The sequence below is a fragment of the Polyodon spathula genome, chromosome 21 (assembly GCF_017654505.1).
Source record: "Polyodon spathula isolate WHYD16114869_AA chromosome 21, ASM1765450v1, whole genome shotgun sequence".
Lineage (NCBI taxonomy): Eukaryota > Metazoa > Chordata > Actinopteri > Acipenseriformes > Polyodontidae > Polyodon > Polyodon spathula.
This window is the reverse complement of record NC_054554.1, coordinates 29,259,197-29,279,682: the sequence shown is the minus strand read 5'-3', so window position 1 is coordinate 29,279,682 and position 20,486 is coordinate 29,259,197. Positions and strand designations below refer to the sequence as shown.

At 41.4% G+C, this 20,486-nt stretch overlaps 1 protein-coding gene across 2 annotated transcripts in view; it reads right to left on the bottom strand.

The window, feature by feature from the left end:
- LOC121296037 (rab11 family-interacting protein 4A-like) overlaps positions 1 to 20,486 on the bottom strand; it is a 50,280-nt gene that overhangs the window by 13,831 nt on the left and 15,963 nt on the right. Inside the window, exon 1 of one of the 2 annotated variants that reach the window (XM_041221187.1) lies at positions 6,635 to 6,909. The exons of the other annotated variant lie outside the window; for it this stretch is intronic. Within the exon in view, the coding sequence (XP_041077121.1) occupies positions 6,635 to 6,712 (78 nt within the window). The 5' untranslated portion in view covers positions 6,713 to 6,909. Of the gene's footprint in view, positions 1 to 6,634; positions 6,910 to 20,486 lie in introns of those variants that run through there. 2 annotated transcript variants of the gene reach the window in all.

The window sequence follows — 20,486 nt, the reverse complement described above, 5'->3', positions numbered from 1 at the left end:
CACATGTCAGAATTAAACATACACAAACCTGTATAGGAACATCAGCCCTCTTAAACCACAAGGACAGTCGTGCATCAGAACAGCCTGGTGAAGTCTGCTCTCTAACAGGCGCATGTTCTGCTTAAATTCAATTTGAGGGTCTGACTGGGGGCTCCCGGGCTAAAGGTCAACAGAGCAACGTATGAAAAAGAAAATCAAACAATACCAGCCACCAGGTCTCAGTCCCAGTGCCTGCCTGGGAACCTCTTTCCACTACAGCCCTGACTCACACAGAGGCGGCATATGCAACTCTTCATCTGAATCCTTCATATCAAAACAGAATGCTTCAACAGCAGCTTTTTGCAGACAATTCAACTTGCGCAGAATAATTAAATACTGTATCGTAAGTGCATTCAGGAGGTTTTCTTGACTTGATATCCACCTTCATTAACTATAAGTTTCTATAACTGCACTGTCATTACACTATTGTAGTTAAAAACTGACCATATTTATTTGTAATTAAGCATGTTGTTCTATGTGAGCTAGCCACACATGTGTAAGCACTGTGTTATTACATTGTAAACAGAAGCACTTGATGTCAAGTAATGTAAATATTCAACAGTATACCGTATATAATTGACTGCTGTGCACATTTTTCCTGGGCTGTGTAAATCGAGAATATTAGCAGTATTGATACAGAAACCTCGCCCCTTCAACTATCAGGAATCACACAGACGAGTAAGGTAAAGCTTTCAATATCATCTCGTATCTTAAATATAGCACAGCTCCCTTGGAGATCTGCATGACTTCCATGTATAATTCACAACCAAGGCGGCACTAATTTCTCAGACAGGATTTCAAGGAATGTATTACTGTAATGAGGTTCTCCCATAACGTGGAGTGCTTCAATCCAGCCCATCGTGAAATCTAAAATAATACACTAGAAGAACTGCCGAGTCCTCAAAGCCCATCATCTCATGGCTCATGGGACGAACTGTCAGTTCACTTAGAGAGTTAAAATCCTCCCTGCCAAACACACATGCTAATGTGTGTTATTGCTAATTTGTTATTGTGTTAATTGTTTTATTGTTTTGGCAGTTGGCCCTGCTTATTGTAAATTGGTGCCAGATGCCTATATCTGTTTCTGTGGGGAATATAAACCCCACAGCCATATCATTTGAGACTGCTGAGGAGAAGGAAGCAGGAAAGTGTGTGCCCTGTTTCCGAGCAGTCACAAGTGTGAGTACTATGTGTCTGTCTACCGGTAAACAGCTTAGCTGTCCGGTGTGTTAGTTAGGAAGATCCTGTCTGTTTAGTCAGTGCTCCGAAGGAGCTCGTGTTTATTTTGTTTGTGTTTAATTTTGTGTTATTAATAGTGCGTGTCAGTGCTAAACTCCCAAGTTTTGTGTGCTGGGTCTCATTTTAAAGGGCAAACAAACAGTAGTGAGAACAGCTTTCTTACAACATGTTAAAAACGACACAAGTAAAGACACAAATAATCGATCTGCTTTTTCAGTTGCAGGGCTTATGGTAATAGAGTGTTACAAAGTTCACGGTTCGAGAATTCACCAACTCTGTTAATTTGTGGTTAAACCACGCAGGCGGTGAATTGTACATGTCCTTTACCTCGCTGCGGAAGGACTTCACAAATGGACAGCCTTCAATATTTTCCCATTTGCATATAAAGATAATGAAATAACCAGGGCGCACTCTATTGTTTATTACAGATATTCTGGGAAGTGTCATTGAAATGCATGCCAGTCTGCCAGCTTCCTGCCATGTTCTAGTGCCGTTTCTATTACTGTGCCCTACATGCAAGGACTGTCGCAATCTCAAACAAGCTCTTCATTAGTCCCTGTTATGTGTTTATTAAGGAGCTGACAGGTTTTTACACATATTACTATTGTGCACATGGTTCTGCTTGCTCTGCCCGTGTGATCTGTAGCATTAAGCAAGAGTGTGCTTGTCCCATGATGACAGCTGTACAAGAGGCATATGTAAGGAGTAATGAGGGCTTGATTTCTGTCATTTTTCTATAATGCTGCTCTCTACAAATCAGCTGCTTGTTTGCTTTCATGGGATGGTTGAGCATTTTACTATATCCTGCAAATAAATTGCCTTGACGCATTATTTAGTGGATTGTGAGCGCTGGAATGTTCAGTCAGCAAACAATATTTCAACGACAAGGAGACCAGGGGGACTCATTACAGCTTCTGTTTTAGAGACCTGGGACACCCTGGGCTTGTGGGTCAAAAAGTCACATTGTTTTTAACGTGTATTGTTACTTTCTGTTCCAAACACAGTGCTGCATGCTGTTTACAAAGTAGCTGAAATTTCTGTCATTTTTTTTTTAGGGGAATTGGTCCAAATTCAACCATAGACTGAAGTTCAAATTCCAAAAAGACCAAGGACAAACAAAATACCCATGAAAGCTTCTTCCCCAAGGCTTTTCTCCAATTCAGGGTATTTTTAGATCATGCACCTCTGGAAAGAAAAGAATCCAAGGGCTTGTATTCATTAGCATGTTCTTGCTAACTACCCTGAAGACCTTGTGGTTCAACAAATCACTTTTGCAAGCAAAACACCTGCAAATATTACAGAACATAAAAGCACTAAAGAGCCCTCTGAACGGACCTCAGGAGTCTGCCGTCTATTAGCAGCTGTTCTGACCCTACTGTAAATTGACCCTTGAGGGGCTACATGTGGCCCACCGGATGATTTTAGGTTCAAACGAAGACAATCTGCTGGCAATCGGATTGAAGAAGAGCAGGGGAGTGTTTTGGTGGGGGGGAGGGGCACTTTTGTGTGTCACAGGGGCAAACAACATGTTGAGAAGAGTAAGCGTGGCATTTACTCTGGTCAAAACAACTGTACGAAACTGTATTGTATTTATTTATTTTTAATTCAGATCCGAATGTTGTACAACAACATGTCCTGTAATCTGATGTCAAATGATTTCCTACAGGCCAGTTGTGACCAGATTCAGTGTGACGGACCAGAATCCTAAACCAGGATTATAGGAAGAAGATGCTCAAGGGACAGAGAGGGGGGAAAAAAGGCCAGGGCAGAGTGCCCTTCTGTTTGAAGCTAGAGAGAACCCTTGGTTACCTGCTTGAAGAACAGTGGTGTGTGAGTGAGAAAGGGTTTAAAAGAGCAGCCTGTCACTGATCACCTCCCCTAGCTCTGTCTCCATATGGCCTGTCAGCCTCTGATTAATAAACAGCACAGCAGAAACACACTGAGAAAGACATGAGGGCCGTCCCAGCTGAGTCCTCAATTCTGCAACCTTGAGCTGCTGAACAACAAGCAGGGTAAACCTCTGCTGTGTGCATAACACGTCACACGGGCCCCTGGTAGACAAGCCCCCACTGGCATAACACTGCTCAGGGCTGGGTTCATAAGCTGGTTGTTCAAGAAAAACACGTTGGTAAAATTCAACAGTCAGCTAACTGCTATCTACAGTGAAGCGCTTTTATATCTCTAGAATACAGTGCTGTGAACACCAGAAGTACCACTAAGACTGGATCATGCTGCAGCCTTGCTACCACCAGAAGATAAGCAGCCACAGTATTAACTGTACCCTGGCGGCCAGTCTCACACAGTGAGCCAGCCTGTAGACTTTATCAAACATTAAATTATGCAATCAACAGCAGCCTATTTTTGCAACATAACAAGTCAAGAGCTGTACATTTTGTGTAAATAAATTAGGGAAGCAGAAGTCGATTTCTTAATTAAGCCTGCCGGTATCATAGTCTTCACTTCCCTTGTTTTTGTTCCAAAAATGTCCAACACACTGAAGAGAATGGTAGCAGTTCTCGAGTAATGCTATTAGTTATTATAAGATGAACTCAAACACTTCTGTTCAATAGGGTACAGTAGCAGCAGTTAGATAGTGTGCCCATTACCGGTAACTCAAGCTGTGAAGACTTGTCAATGTTATTGATGACCACAAACACAGCACCCTTTCTCTTTCATCACTGTTTTTCTTGCCTCATGGATTAGCTTCCCCTTATTTGAACAAACAATGTTTGGCATTCCCCCTTCAAAACATATCTTTAACAGTCCACCTTTCAAACACCAGCACCCCAAATAATAGCAAATTATATTATTTAACCACAAGGAATGCCATATAAAAAACTAAACAAAAAACAAGATTAATCTTAAAGTACCCTTCTAAAGGGGAACTTACTTTAGCCACAATGTCCACATTTGGTGCACATCTCTACTTGATCTGTATCGTACAGACCGCTGCTACCTAAGGTTCCTTAAAGCCTGCTGCAGAACGAAGTGGAACACATATTTATTCCTCATTCAAGAGCCATTTAGTGGAGTACAAGCAGCTGTACAATGCATTGCGCCATCACGATTCATCTAGACACAATGAGTGTCTGTGAGAGATGCTCCTATCTTCCTCTGAAGTGTTCCTTAAAAGTTTACCCACCAAGGCATCTATAAGGAATAACTCATGCCTGTCCTTCACACACACGACTTTGATTTTCTCATGCAAATTCCAGCCACAGGCAGTCAACACAGCATGCTGCATTTGTGTAATTAATCCTTTCACAGCCTGGAAATCATTGCCACATCTGCTAACCAGTCCTCACTCTGCACTCAGCAATGCATGCAGAATTCCCGATCTCCCTGCACCCAAAAGAGTCAGCTGTTATCATGAGTCACAGCCATATTCAGGACAGCCTGCACTGTTGGAGGATCCTTTTTCCTGAGGATTGTATACCAACAGGACTCACACACACAGGTTTAAACACAGATAAGCTTTAATAGCAGGATTTCACAAGGTCGTCTAAATGTGCAGTTTTTATTCCTCAGATACAAGACTGGGTGAGTGGGTGCAAGGGATCTGGCTGCACTGTAAAGCTTTGACACTTGTATTTTAAAGACACAGACATTGAGCTCATTAACCCCTGCAGTTCTGCTATAAAATTAAACATCATGTTTAAGACTGCAAATCCACATTTGATTGATTGCCATTGAAACTGGTGTGCACATTAACGAATAATTAAGACTAGATTTAGTATTTATACTTTGCTACTTGTAAATGTTTTTACACTGACTTCCACATACCACGCACAGGGGTTTACAAAACATCAAGGTCCTTTAAAATGAGGAAAAACTTGTAATAAATGCAAGATCCTTGACATTTTCAGATAAACGTTCAGGGAAATTCCATAGCATTTGATGTGGTTTTTATTTTAAATTGACCAATTAAATGCTTTAAGCTTTAAAGCCTGAATTCTTCTGTGCTTATAGATCAGGACAGGTCATGAAATCTCAGGATGCAGAAAATTAGAGTTAGAAATTATTACAAAGCGTGGGAATCTGTTGGCTCAAATCTGATGTTTAAAAAACAAGTGTTAAAACAAATGAACAATCATTGAGTTTGTTTCTGTCTCTTTACAAACAAAGGCAATAGGAATCTGCTGGGGTTATCATGCCTGTTTCAGGTTGATGTTCCTGTGTAAAGGCACAGCATGTGAGACACACTTACACACACATGATCAGCAGTTGCCTGAGCTCTTGTGTGTAAATGAAGTGTCACCTTACCCACTGTTAATTAGCAACATTTTAACACCCGCTTGCAGATAAGCAATCCAGTTATTCCTGATTGCAAAACCTCCTGAAATAAGATTCGAACCTTGAGCAGACCTTTCCTGATACGTTTTTAGATATAAACTGTACCTTTTACTCATTCTGGGAGTGGTGTGAAATAAATAAATAAATAAATAAATAAATATTTAAATAAACAAACACACACACACACACACACACACATATATATAGAGGCATTTCTTCCTATAGAAGATATATTTTTAACAGTCAGAGTATGCTGTGCATATATTATATATACCTAGAGAGAGAGAGAGAGAGAGAGAGAGAGAGAGAGAGAGAGAGAGAGAGAGTTTATGTGCTAAATCTTACTCTTCTGTTGTAATTTAATTTTCCCCTTTTTCAAACTAATTAAAAAAAAAAAAAATCAGTGCAAGATCTAATTTAAGGTCCATGTCATTATTATTATTATTTCTTTAAATAAATACGTACATTTGTTTTTTAAATAACATACATGCAATCTGATAATACAAAGCTATTCTCAAATATAGAAGTAACTTTCATGCATGCATAAATATCAACCCTAACCCCACACCCATACCTTCAGTGAAAACTATTAAAAGTTATTTTTTTTTCCAGTCACTGTAGTAAGGCGACAGTAACACATAGCATCTATTTTTGTAATTCCAAGTCATTTTATTGGGGTCATTTAATCTTTTAAATATGTGTCCATAGCGACTCAGCTGCTGTTCTGTGCAGGCATGTCAGACTTGCTGAGTGGGAAATAGAGTACAAAAATATTGCTGTTAAAATGATGCCACAGCTTTTTAAATTACACAACAGCTCAATTGGTTAACAATTAATCCCACTGCCCATAGATTATGATGATTGCAAATGACAGCAGGACCAAAAACCCTAAAGAAAGCACAAGTAACACTTCCCTGGCTCTAGCATACATTTTAAACACTGCTCGGCAGAACAGTCCCCTCTATTGACTGAACAATGGACTTTGAAAGAGATGCAGCCCTTGTATCTAACAAGAGAAGTTCCCATGTCCCTCACACAATGTTAACAGAGAAGCCAGCCTTACCGTGCTGTTCAGACTGTGATAACTTTCATCCCCACCGACAGAAGAGTCTGTGTGCCGGGCATCATTCGGGGAAGACATTTATCTTAAAGTTTGACAACTCGACCACCAAACCCCCACCGAAATGCAAAGGATCAAAAAATAAAATGAATTCGGATCCAGTAATCCACAGTGAGAGACTATGCCTGCCTGCCTGCCTGCCTGCCTGTTCGTTCACGCTTCACAGCACTCTGGAGCTCCGCTGGCCTCCACACTCAAACTGACAGACACACACACACACACACACACACACAGCTCTACACTTGTTAATAAGTTAGACACTCCCCCCTTTCTGGCGGTTGCTAGGAGACCAGTTTCTGCTGAACCCGCCTCTTGTTGTGACATCGCCAGCAGAACATGCATTATGCTCTTCTACTCTCCCTGTGCCCTGCTGAACAGGGCCTGTGTGACGAAACACTCAGGTGGCCAGAGGAGGAGGAGGAGTGGGGCGGAGACAACTGCACTGGAATCGAATCCCACCCGTTAAAGTTTAAACCCACAGAAACAGGACAATCCTCCAAAGAGCACCAGACAGAACTCCTGTCTCAGCATCCACCATCTCAGTACTGCAGAGAAATGAACACTTGTAAGGCTTTTTTCCAGACTGTTGGCCTCAGCTGTAGCAGATTATTTCTTTATTTGGTGGTGGCTTCAATTAACATGTGAGAATAACCCACAGTTCTGGAACCCTTGAAAATCCAATCGTTTGGAACCTGCTTTAGAACCAACATTCTATCAAAATGTACAGTGGAATTGTAACAATAGCAACATCTGAACATCCAGTCCTGGTCTTTGTTCCAACCATATTCTTATTTATTAAACTGAATCAATTAAGCCCCAGGCCAGGGTCCTACGACAGTTGACGGCTGAATGAGAGTTATTAAACCTGGAATAGAACAGCATTCCAGGAACGGAGCTGCAAAGTCATGGTATTGTCTATTACTGTAATTGAGTAAAGTAAAAGCTAAGCCTTCCACTGCTTTGAAAAGGGGGAGAGTTTGTTTTACGGTGCGGTTCAGAAACACAACAATGAATCGAAACGCATCATGAATGAGGTCACAGCCTTCCTCAGAACAACACTGCAGGGCAGACACAACAGAAAATGGGAGCAGTTGGACGCAGGATGTTGTGTCACAGCTCTGGAACGCTACATCCTAATGAAGACGAGACACAACCTGCCCCCAGCCTCCCTCTCCAGAGGACTAGTGCAATTCTATTGGTATTCATGCTGGGGTGCGGGAGTCTCTTCTCAATGTTCCTATTAATCCTCTTTGCTTTTTCTCCCACAAGCAAAAGCAATCTGGAGAAGCAGTTCTCTTCGAATTCTTTTTCTTCCCTTTCTGATCAGAATTCTGATGCAAAGCTGGAGCAGCTTAACACGGCGTTTCAGAGACATCACTAGGAAAAGAGGACTTTCCACAAAGGAATTTTCTCCTCTTGGCTCACAGTATTACAAAGAGCACCGGTCTGTGTTTTAAGGAAGGATAATCGCAGGTGAAGACCCAGACACACAAAGCCACACTGTGTCAAAACTAATGATTGCAATGATTCAGCATCAACTTTGTATCTTTCGTTTCACATTTTTGTTACCTGGTAGAATATTAACCATTAATTGCAGATCAATATTCCCAAACGAATGAACCCTCTCCTTATACTGTAGTGCAAGCATTGTTTCTTTTGGAAACGGTGCACCTGGGCTGAACACAGGTCTGTACACAAAGAAGTTCCTATTTCAGAAGAAGGTCACTGTGGCTCCTCTGGACAGACACCCCCCCTCTCTGAGGGGCTGAGAGACACAGTGCAGTCGCTGTGCTCAGGAAGCCTGGAGCAGGGGAACAAGAAAAACATTCACTTCCTTACTACAGGTATAAGATTTAAACCAGACACTGGAGGAGAGTGTGTGTGTGTGTACCTTGAAACAGTAACTCACCATGATCTAGCACCATCGGCACACAGACTAGTCTCTTACGAAACAAAGGAACACTACAGCAAATGCTAATGCAAAGCTCCACCCCTTTCGGACGAGCAGGCTCCGAAGATACAGCATAGAATAACAATCATGGGAAATTCCACCAGACTTCCTTTAAGTTGTTATCCCCTGGAACTTATTTTCACTTACCTTTTTGGTAATTTGATAGAATTTGATATGTTTCATTAATTCAATAAAAAAAAAACAAAAAAACAATGCTTGCAAAACAAAAAATCCTACATTCAATCCTTCATTATTATTCCTTCATTTTAAAACAGTACATGTGGTTACAATGAACAGCAGACACAATGGAATATACGCATTGCAAAACTCTGTTTCAATACTGCAAACTGCTTGCCTTACATTGTATGCATTCTCCGCCATCAGAAAGCCACTTAGGAGCTCTGTGCTACTGCAATTCCAATGGAAGCTGCACGCCAGTGTCTCAGGACTCCTGCTTCACTGCTGTGAATCTGCTTTGCACATTCATTAGCTGCAGAACTCTGTACACCATCTAACTGATCTGCTACCATGCATACAAATTACCGTTGCTGGGCCCATTTATTCAGCTGCAGGATTCTGTACCATCTTCTTACTGCCAAACCATGTATCATTTTTACTTGTTCATTTTATTTTTAACAGGCAAGCAACACTATTTAAGATAGCAAATCTATTGAACCGGGATGAGAAAATGTTTCCAAACTGACCGTATGTAAGACGTGGCCAGATAACAAATGCCAAGGACAACAGCTCCATTGCAACATGACGTTCAAGCGACTTTATTAGAGCAAGCTTATCGAAGACTTTTCTAACCGTGAGACTTCACAGCAGCACAATCATTACACAGAAACATGAAATGCAAAGCAGTGACATTTTAAACAATGCCGGCCTCACTGGAAGCCTGCTGCAATGTTGGATTCAGTACAGCTGCTCTACATAATTGCCCGGGAATACATTTCTCTGATAGCACTATTGATAATAAAAGAAAGCGATTAAATAAACTTCTTCTAATAATAATTATTACCAGTACAGCTGTGGCCAAAAGTTTTGCATCGTTTCGAATTTTAGGATTGAGACATCATAAAAATAAAAATAAACTATATTAACTTCATTTAGATATTTTAGTAAACATTGTGTAATAAAAAACTATTACAATTATATCACAAGTCTGCAGGAAGCCATAACAGTAGAACAGTATTTCATGTTAGATTTCAATATGCTAACATAACATTATTCAGCAGGTTTCATTTGACTTTATGAAACAAAATGAGCTAATTATATTGGGTGATGCAAAACTTTTGTCTATAGCTATGTATGTTTCAAGTATCCCCAAAATCTAAAGCATTATATATATAGATAGATAGATAGACAGATAGATAGATACCTAGCACTACCTAGACACAGGAACACCTGAACTAAATACAGGACAGCTAAGCTGTTTACCAGCGGGCACAAACAAATAACCCTGGCAGTACAGCTTTGCAAGGGACGCGGTTTACTCACTTTTGTGACAGCTCGGAACCAGAGCACACTGCCTCCTGCTTCCTTCTACTCAGCAGCCTCGAGCAGACTGACTGCTGCCTTTTTATATTAGTCAGCTGGCTTTAATTTACAATAATTGCCAGCTGTCAAACAATTAGACAATTAGCCATAATACAATTAACACTTTGCACCTGTGTTTGGTAGGGAGGATTTAACCCCCCTCCTGCACTGCTACTATATATTATATATATATATATATATATATATATTATAGATATATATATATATATATATATTTACACTGCAGTATACCATGTATTGCCCTTGATCTGGAACTCATATGTGTGATAAATGTAAATACATCATTCATGAGCAAAAGAGAGTCCCAGTTCGGAATGAAACACAATGCAGGCCATTGTGCTTAAGGAAACTTGGGTGCTGTGCACAGAGGTTAGCAAAGTGTCAATCGACCACAATTCCACTGAGCGACTGTCAGCTGACAAACCCATTCTCCAACCACACAATCCAGCGGTGAGGACCCCCACAGCTTTGACGGGACCACCAGGAGTATTTTACAGCTGAGTGAACTCACCGAACAGGGACGTTCTCGCTCTTACATTTAACTCTGTTGTATGGAGCCAGCCACCCAATCAGAAGCTTTGCTCTGTGGGATATACACCCACACAATACTCAATCCCCCTAAATATCTTTCTCTATAATAATGATGCGTTTCAGGAATAAAATAACCCCCAAAACAGGTATATTACAAAAGGTCAGTGCCTCTCCTCTTAATACATTACACTTCAGTATACAGGTTGTTCCCCTACTATTTTAAATAAGGAAGTAGCAAATTATGCAGCATTATAAATTTGCATACTGTATTGCTTTCACAATAGACAACACAAAGGATTCCTTGGAACAGTTTCTTCCTCTGAGAAGCAACACACAATTAAACAGATAGACTTTTTGGGCACGCAGCTCGAGTATAGGTTAACATCACGCTCGTATTTCACACCAGGGGAAATTCCAAAGCCTTTTTAATCCAAAGTTGAACGTAGCACCTTGTGTCTCTGAAAGGAGGGGCACCACTGACCTCACCCAGCTTTAACTCAAAGGCGCTTTGGCTGTTAAGTAAAATGAAGGGTATTTTCTCTTTCCTACAGTGAGTCGCCTTTTGCTTTTCTGGTTAAATAATAAATCAGTTAAACACACACACACACCCGCCTGGAGCTGGGGTGACCATTTCAGGCTTCCCCAATGTACGATGAAGGTCATGCTGTATCACTGTGCTACTGTACATTGGTGCTGCAGAACATAATGAGCTACATTGTATACAGCACAGTAAAAGGATATTCCTCTAGTCTAGAACGGCCAAACACCTACAAAGCAGATGCTAAAATAATAATAATAATAATAATAATAATAATAATAATAAATGATTTTGGTAGCACTGCAAGATGTTATTACATTGTAATATAACCTTTGTAACTAGAAATGATATTACACAGTAATTGCAATGTAACATTTTGTACCTAGATGGTAACACCATGCCACAGATCATTTTTCATGTAATTATTACACCACTCATGACCCGGTAAGAGAAGAACCTTGACCTGTTTGGATGTGCCCTGTGATCTAAATTGTTGGTGTTTTTATATAAAATCCCAAAGTACAAAAAAACATTGCTTGTCCTGTTTTGAAGCAAGTGCAAAGGCAAAAGCTAAGAGCAAAACTAGCAAGAAACACCACATGAGAAGAGGCTGAACTAGCTGCCCAATTCCCTTCGTCAGAGCTTCACAATGGGGCCCCCCGTGTGTGTGTTTATGTATTAATTGTACAACCCTAAACAGTACTAGATTTAGAAGCACTGAAATAAACAAGAGAAACTCAACACTGATGAAAAAAGCTTTCAGTCAAAACGCTGTCATTGAATCACTACATACAGTATATTCACAAAAAATTGTGTACAGGCATGTATAGAAATCTATTGCAAATTAAAAGGCAGTTTTCTTTATCCAAGGTGACTTACTTAGAGACTAAGGTGTGTGAACTATGCACTACGTGAACTCCTGTGAGGTGCACTTTATCAATACCATGACACTGTAAAGAATATTCTACTGCCATGTCTAACAGCTCAACAGATTTCTATAGAAAATGCTTTTTTTTTTTTTACAATCAATTGTTCTTTGTATCAGTGTGTACCACAAGCCGTTTCAGAACTCGTCTTCTCCTTTTGGTTTCCTCTTTTTCTACCAATCATTCTCTAGTATTTTGTCATAACCTGAGTGTCAACACTTTACAGGAATTGGCCATCTCTATGAAAGGCTATTCAAGGAAGCTGCTTTATAGTCTATGAAAATGCAACTGCCAAGCAACAGACCGCTAAGGAGGGCCCTGCACAGTGGGCAGCTGCCCTGCTAAAGAAGAAGCTGGAAACAAGTGGTTTACGTTACACTACAAGACCAAGTTACCAGCACTTCAGGAGTTGAAGGCGTGAAATACACGCACAGTGCTGAGCCCGGGAAAGCCACTCTCATTTAACTGTTGCAAACCCAGCCGTCTTGTTCAAAGGGCCAAAAAAAACCCAACAAATGCACTTTCCTTAACAGCTGCAGCAGGGTTTAGAGCCGCAATGGCCAGCCAGGACGGCAGAGATGTAATGCGACAAGACAAAGGCATGTGTGAGCATTCCTTCAAATAACACAGCCTTAATCTTCCAGGAACACTGGTTGGACTTCCGAAGCAAAGAATGGCTTGCAAAGTCCTTATTTATGTATGTATTTATTTTCAGCTATATTCAGTTTCTGTCACAGTTATTGATTTCCACCACTGCTGCTTATTTGTTCTTTTGTGTTCCTGGTGTTTTGATTGATGGAATGAAGTTGCAGTAGCAGAAAGAAACTCCAGCACAGGGCTCCAAGCAAGGACAGAAGGGAAGATGAATCCTAAAGTGGTTTCAACATTTTAAAAGAAAGGCAGCCGGATCGGGACGGACCCATGTGACGCCTCCACTGCCCAGTGCTCTTTCATCGCAAGACAATCAATGACCTAAATAAGCCTGCCAACAGATCGAGAGAGAGAGAGAGAGAGAGAGAGAGAGAGAGAGAGAGAGAGAGAGAGAGAGATCAGAGCAGAATAATCTGCAGGGCTCATCCTGAACTAGAGAGGGTTGGGTGGGAGACACTGAGAAGCACCCCAGCACAACCATCAACACAACCATCCCACAGCAAAGACCCAGACTGAAGAAAGGGGCTTTCAACTCTGCAGATCTGTGAAAAAGTCTAGGAAAGTTAATTTCACTCAGAACTTATTATTATTAGTTTATATGATACTCCACCAACACTTGCACATGTGTCCTTGTGTTGTAATGTCTCTGTAGATGGCTACAACGTTGCTATAGCTGGGATTCAACACTCTTTTAGCAGTTGTGGACCATTTCATTGAGAAACCCAACCTATTCCTCGTGGTACCTTCCCTGTAAGAAAGTGAACAAGTCTGCTTAGCCTGGGCAGCACAGCCATTGAACCGATTCCAAAAGAGACGTAACCATTGCGAAACCTTCAGCATTTCAACACCTTCTGTGGAAGGCCCTGCCAGGAACAGCTGCTGACGAAGGTTGGTTACCGTTATCTACAAGGAACTCAATTACAGTGGGGGTACATTTTTACACACAAACACACTTTCAATACCTCCAGCTGCCTTGCTATAAAACAGCTGCTGGCAGGATAAGAGCTGCGTCCTCTTTGTCTGCATCAAACCCTGAGAGGCCATGGCCCTTCTGTCCACAGTACTGTAGTTCAGGGGTATGGTAACCTTGCCTCCTTCTGCACAAACAGAAACCTGCTCCCCATGCCCTTGGCAGTGCCAGACCCTTTCTGATGGGTCAAGCTGTGCTCTGTCCTTAGGGGGTGGCATGACGTGATCTGTTTGTCCTTCAAATTGCAAGGTCTCGATTATCCTAGCTAGAAATACCCCCGTCATGTACTGGTAGAGATTAATAGTTTCCAGCTTTCCTTACCTGTCGCTGGTCACTTGGTGGCAACCATTTTCAACCACATGCCTCAGCAACTGTCAATGTGCTTTACAGTGTTGGGTGCTTCTCGTAAAATAGATCACGTTTTAGACAGTGCTATTCCCCCAGAAAGAGGGTGATAGCTCTGTATCCAAAGGGATAGTGCTGCGAACATGAGCAGGCAGTCTCTTAAGCACACTGGCTGTTCTAAGTTAACAGAATTAAAAACATCCAGCAAAAACCACACAAAATGTAAAGCCACTTCCTGCAATGCAGTTACCATTTAAAATTGAAACAAAAAAAACAATCACCCATCTCCCACAGAGCAGCAGCTTCTTATCAGCCTTTTTAATTGGTTTTCCACAGCAAGCTCCTTAGCTGGGACCCTGCAATAGCAGAGACATCATTAGACAGGAAGAAACATTTGAATACCCTAATTAGCTGGACTTAATTAAAAATGCTGCCAAGAACATGGTACAGGGAAAAAAAACTCTACGTGATCATGCTTGTCCACCTTCATTCTGATCACACAACACGCTTGATTCAACAGAGTGGTAGTTATTAGTCGAACAGTGAAGGGGATACATTTAGCAATAAGAAGTTGCAATCAATGCGTAATCAATGAGCAACTAGAAGTTCCCAAACCCCACTGACTATGTTTCGGTGGGAGTTTCAACCTCACCACCTTTGGAACCATCAAGCATCGCTCCAATTCCATTTGGTTTTTTCGAGTGTTCAGGAGTGTTAAAGTTCCACACAACCGAAACATTCCACTCCTCACTGATCTCTTGTTGATTCCTGCCACACAGCCGGCTCCTCTAGTGAATATCTTCTTTGATTTGCAGTGGCGGCAGCGATTCAGCTATTGATCCCCACCGCTAAATTATACCCTTCAGGTTTTCAGCAGACAGCCTCTTATTAAGATAAAGTAAAACCCAAGCTTGTGAAATTCCTTTTAAAGTCTTAAATGCTATTAACTGACCCTCAAGGCGACAGACTGTCAAATAAGATCCAAGATGAAATATGGTGTTAATTTGAGTTTTTATAATATCACTGGGTAGGACCTCGCTGTGTTTATTGTAGTGCTATATTATTCATTTAAATCTGTCATTGTGTTACAAGAGAAACAGATATAATTCGACACAGTGTTGCATTACTTAAAAGATATTCTACACATGCTTTTTTTTGTCTTGCCGGTTTATGAAAGGCATTTTAAATCACATATATTAGTTTGTAATGGATCTTCATATTACCTGAGATGTGTTTAGCACTTCGACTCTGATTCCTTCTAAGATAAAGCATTGCTCCCTTTGGGTCCCCAGCCAAATCAACAACTCTGCCAGACCAGGAAACTAGCCAGCAAACCCCTGATTGCATGACTCTTCTTTCTATGCCTTCACTAGGGGAGCAACAGGAAACCCCAATATATTTTACTTTGGAAAGAATGGATTAGTCTTGGGCTATTTTATAGCGTACAGTACTTGCAGATTACTTTCATTTACAACTGAGAGAAAAAACAAGGAACCCACAGTAATGAATAAAATAAAGCTGGGCTTGGCTGGGCCCTCTTTAAGACCCAAAGTGTTTTTCGAACCCCTGCCAAAAATTTTAACAGCAATACCAAAGCCTGTCACAGATGCACACTGAGGTATTTTTTTATATTTATTTTTTTTAAGAAGGGCTGTCTGTCTAGGTTTCACAGACACACACAATCAGGGGAAGTCACAGAGCTGTGCAGAGTTCACAGTGCACTCTTCCTCCTCTCTATGCAATTCAAGCACACAGAGGAAGGGGGGCCGCTCACAGACACCTGTCACATTACTGGCTGACATTTCAGACGAAGAGTAAACCTAGTCAGGAGCTGCTTGCACCTAACATGGGAGTGTGCCTTCAGGACCCAGTTTACACAGCGATGCGCAAACCCCCGCCACTCTGGGTTTTTAGTTGCAATCAGGTCCTAAATAGTTCAATCGATCCTTAGAAGGACCTTCTTGGAAAATCAACCAGCACCTTAATTTTAACCCCAAAACTCCTGCTAAAAGCGAAGAAACTGCATTGAATATGTGTAAGCAGCCATTCCATTATGGGAATACACAAGATGAAGCTACATTGGCAATTAGTGGTAAAAATGACTGCAGGGAATATACTAGCAAAGAAAAAAATCAATGAAACCGTCTATTTCAGTGGAAGAGTTTCAGATGTGCTGAGGTTTGTTTTGCAAGGTCCACTCAACGAGGACAGCACAGCCGTGAATATCTTCCACACTGCTTTAGTTACCCCCAGGCAGGGTGCTGTCTGACCTAACTAAAAAAAACCCTCACCAACTGACCCCGCAAGACATCGATGTACAGAAAGCACAGCAATGTTGCTTGACCTGCAGAAAAACAACCCGTCTATCTCATTGATATCCTGACCACGTCACCACAACAAAGCTCCATCGATACTTGTTGCAAACTGGATTGCATTTCATTTTAAACACGTGTTGGTTGCTTATTTACACATGTATCAGAAAGCACTTTCACATCAAAAATGTAATTGCATGACTCAAGATAACACTAAGGCATCATATTAGGAATCTCTTATCCTGTAATCTGTCTCTCAGGAACACTCCTCACACAATCAGTACCCTGCAGTGCAGACCACAGACAGAGGTTTAATCGTCATTTGACTCCTCTCCTATTTATTTAACTTAACAGATCCTCACAGCTGTATGCAAAGTGTAGTCTAAACCTGCACAATGACGAATATTGCCTGACAGCCTGACATAAACCTTCTTTATTTCGCTTGCCTTGTTCTAATTATACTACATTGGTACAAGGCATGTCTAAAAATAGCTTTCCAGAAGACACAGTGCTACGTGGGGTCTGCCTGTACCATGAAGCTTTTGTCTTGATTGGCTTATTTTAGTTTTTATGCATTGCCTGTGTGTATTCTGATAGTGTTAGCAGTGGGAGACTGGAACGGGGGTGTGGGGGGAGGTGATATGTCTTTCATTATTGTAGAACACAGTATATAAATAGACTGCTAGCAGAACAAATAAAGAAGAATTTCACCAGAGGAAAAAGTCTTGAATCTTTATCCTTGCTATTAACCAACCAACAATGCTCCAATCACAACTGGGTAACACTTTACATGAAGTGCCTCTAATTAATTACTTGGTAAATACATGTACTTTACACTTACTTACAATTACAATGTTACAATGCATAGCTAAAATGTACTTAATGTGTAAATCTTTTTGCATGAAATAACCGAAACCTTAACCCTAGCCCTTTTCTGATACAGGTTTAAAATCCTCCCTGCGTAAAAACATGTGTTTATTGTTTAATTATTTCATTACAATTGTATCATTGTTTTATTAGTAATTCTCCCCTGCACCTGGCTAGCATTGTAAATTAGAGCCAGGTGCAGGGTATTTAAAGAGAGCAGGCAGTCTCATCGGGGCTGCTGTGTGAAGAGCCTGACTGTGTGTTGTAGTGTTGAAAGGTACTGTGTGAAGCCTGTTTGTGAACAGTGTTGTGCAATACTGTGTGTTTTGTTTGTTTTTCAGCAGGTAAACAGCCTTTTTGTAAATATTAAAAGTGCATAAAGTGCTGAACCTCCAGTCCTGGGTCTATTTAAAAAGGGCAACGAAAGTGATCGATCACACTGTGTAATTGCTATATCAATACACGCTAATTAGAGACACTTAATGTAAACTGTGACCCACAACTGTACCCTAACTTACTTAAACAATGTGTAAGGGAGTGTGGACAGGGTATGATATCCTTTAGTTAAAATGCTCCATTGCTCCCAAGTTTGTTTTTAGAGCGACTGCATATGATTGAGGGTTTACAGTCTTGGATGTACTAACATAGGAGCTATGGTGATATTACAGCACAGAAGGGAAATCGTTGCACACAACCACAGGTTTTAAAAGGAATGGAAACACGTATTACTTCTGAAGAGGCAAAGCTAATTTGCCTATAAATTAAAGTAACTGGGGCGGGAAAATCAATAATAAAATGCCTCGTTAATCAAGGGCTAATCAGCTGTCTCACACCTAATGCTGACGAGCCAATTTAGAAGATTTGAAACGGGCCCAATCAAAGCAGAGAAGCAGCCAAGGGATGTTTTACTATGGCAACAAGGCCCTGAGATCCACAGCCAGTCGGTGCAGTACAGGGCTCTATCAATAGGGCTGCCTCTCCATGCATACTCTCAGAACTCTGCAAAAGAAACAAAGCCACAGCACAGGAGAGTGTTAGATAGAGGCTGCTAAGCTCCCTCTTAACGGAAGATTGCCAGGCTGCGTATTAAAACAAAAGCAGACTCGTCAGCCCTGAGAGCTACCTTCATCACAAATTAATAATTAAACAATTCTCTCTGGAGCACCATTAACATCAGCTGGTTAACGCAGTGGGAACGCAGGTTGAGTGGACTGGGCTCTGGGTACAAAGCCCCCAACCTTCATAACAACCAAGGTCACTGCAGGACAAAAGTGATTTCTGTCTGACAGCTGCTGGACGACAACCTCAAATGAATTCAGACTGCCTGAACCCAGGTCCTACAGCGCAGCTACAGTATATTGTGATAATCTGTTAGAAACAACAAGTAACGCGTCAATAACTGTGTTAGAAAGGATGTCAGACAGCCATTTATATTACAGCACAGTGCACCAACACAGTGCTGTGGATTTATAAGAATAAAAAGAAAATTACGTGGCACAAAGCATATCGCTAGCTGTTTATTTATTTCAGACTTCATTTAAGCATCGGTTTCCTTGGATTATATATTTTTGTTACAGGCATTTATAAATTATGTTTTATGAACTAATTCAATCACGGGTTTGCCTCGGGATACAATTCAAGCAGTGTTTGTATGAATATCTGAACATTTGTCCCAGCGGGGATATTCATAAAAACATTTGTAAAAGTGTAGGTGGGAACACTGAACAAGAGAAAGAGTCATTCACCAAATACATGAAGGCCAGCCAATGAGCTGCTCTTGCTGTGCCAGACTATACAAGACCCATGCATCTATCAAACTCGCTAGCATTGATTCTTTATTGCCCTTGTTCGTCGCAGGTGGCTTATCCCTATGAGGCCTGTTTCCAGCAGGGTGGAATTTATCATTCCTCAATAAATCAAGAGGAATGAAATTCAGCGCTCCCCCTGGACATCTTCAACAGCTCCACAGGATATGAGCAACTGAATACATGGGGGCCAGACTGGCTTATATTCTACAGAGGAGAAAATACACGTTTCTTACTAGCGAGAGAGAGAGAGAGTTTTAAAATCCCTTTATTCCAGAAATTAGTATACAATATCAAACTTATAAAGCCACTTTAAAAAAAAAAAAAACTAAAATATCAACGAGCCCCTGCCCTCCCTCCTCATGGGGCAGATACAGGACAGCTGGTCGCAGCCAGTGATGCAGAAAAACTGTACCAAACATTTCTGTATCTAGTTTAACAAACCCAGGGGGGTGTCCAAGCACACCAGCCTATGCCAGAGCATGGAGACGACTAGATTGTTAATGATAAGGACCTTAACCCTGAAAGAGAGCCGTGAGCCAGCTCTGCAGCCTCTCCTTCACCCTGTTCAGCAGCCCCTCCCAGTTCTGCTGCATGAACTGCTCATTCTCAAAACAGATTCCTAAAAGTTTGACCCCAGTTCTAATCCAGCTAAAATCTGAAGGCAGTAATGGAGGAGGGGTATCTTCCCAACCGCCAACAAGAAAGGCTTCACTTTTTGCCCAGTTTACGCGTGCTGAAGTAGTCTTCTCATACATTGTAATGCAGGACTCCAGCACTGTGACGTCTCAGTTGGTGGTGACAAACACACTGAGATCGCCTGCATATGCAGAGAGCTTGACTGGGGCTGCATTGGGAACAGCTGGCACTGGCAATCCCAGCAGATTTTCCCTTAGCTGGTGCAACAGGGGATCTATGGAGAGAGCATAGAGCATCCTTGAGAGAGCACAGCCCTGCCATATCCCCCTCTTCTCAGGGAAGGGGACAGACTCTTGTTTACCAGATTTGCACTGTTGAGGAAAACATCAAAATTTCATCAAAACCATCAACCCGCCCCACGGCAAGCAGCACATCTTTGACAGAATCGTTATTTTCAGAAAAAACTTTAAAGCCGTGGCGCCTAGTAAGCACCCCCCCCCCAACCCACCAGAGAGGGAGCCCATCTTTGGGCTAAAACGTTTACAAAGTACTAAGACAGTAATAAATACTTTTAAAAAACGTTTAATAAATATATAATTAATAAATCTATTAATAAATGGCGATACAGCTGACCACCGCTCTCGCACAGCTCACACTGTTCTGCCCTCTTTCACATATTCCTTTGAAACACGCCTCCCCT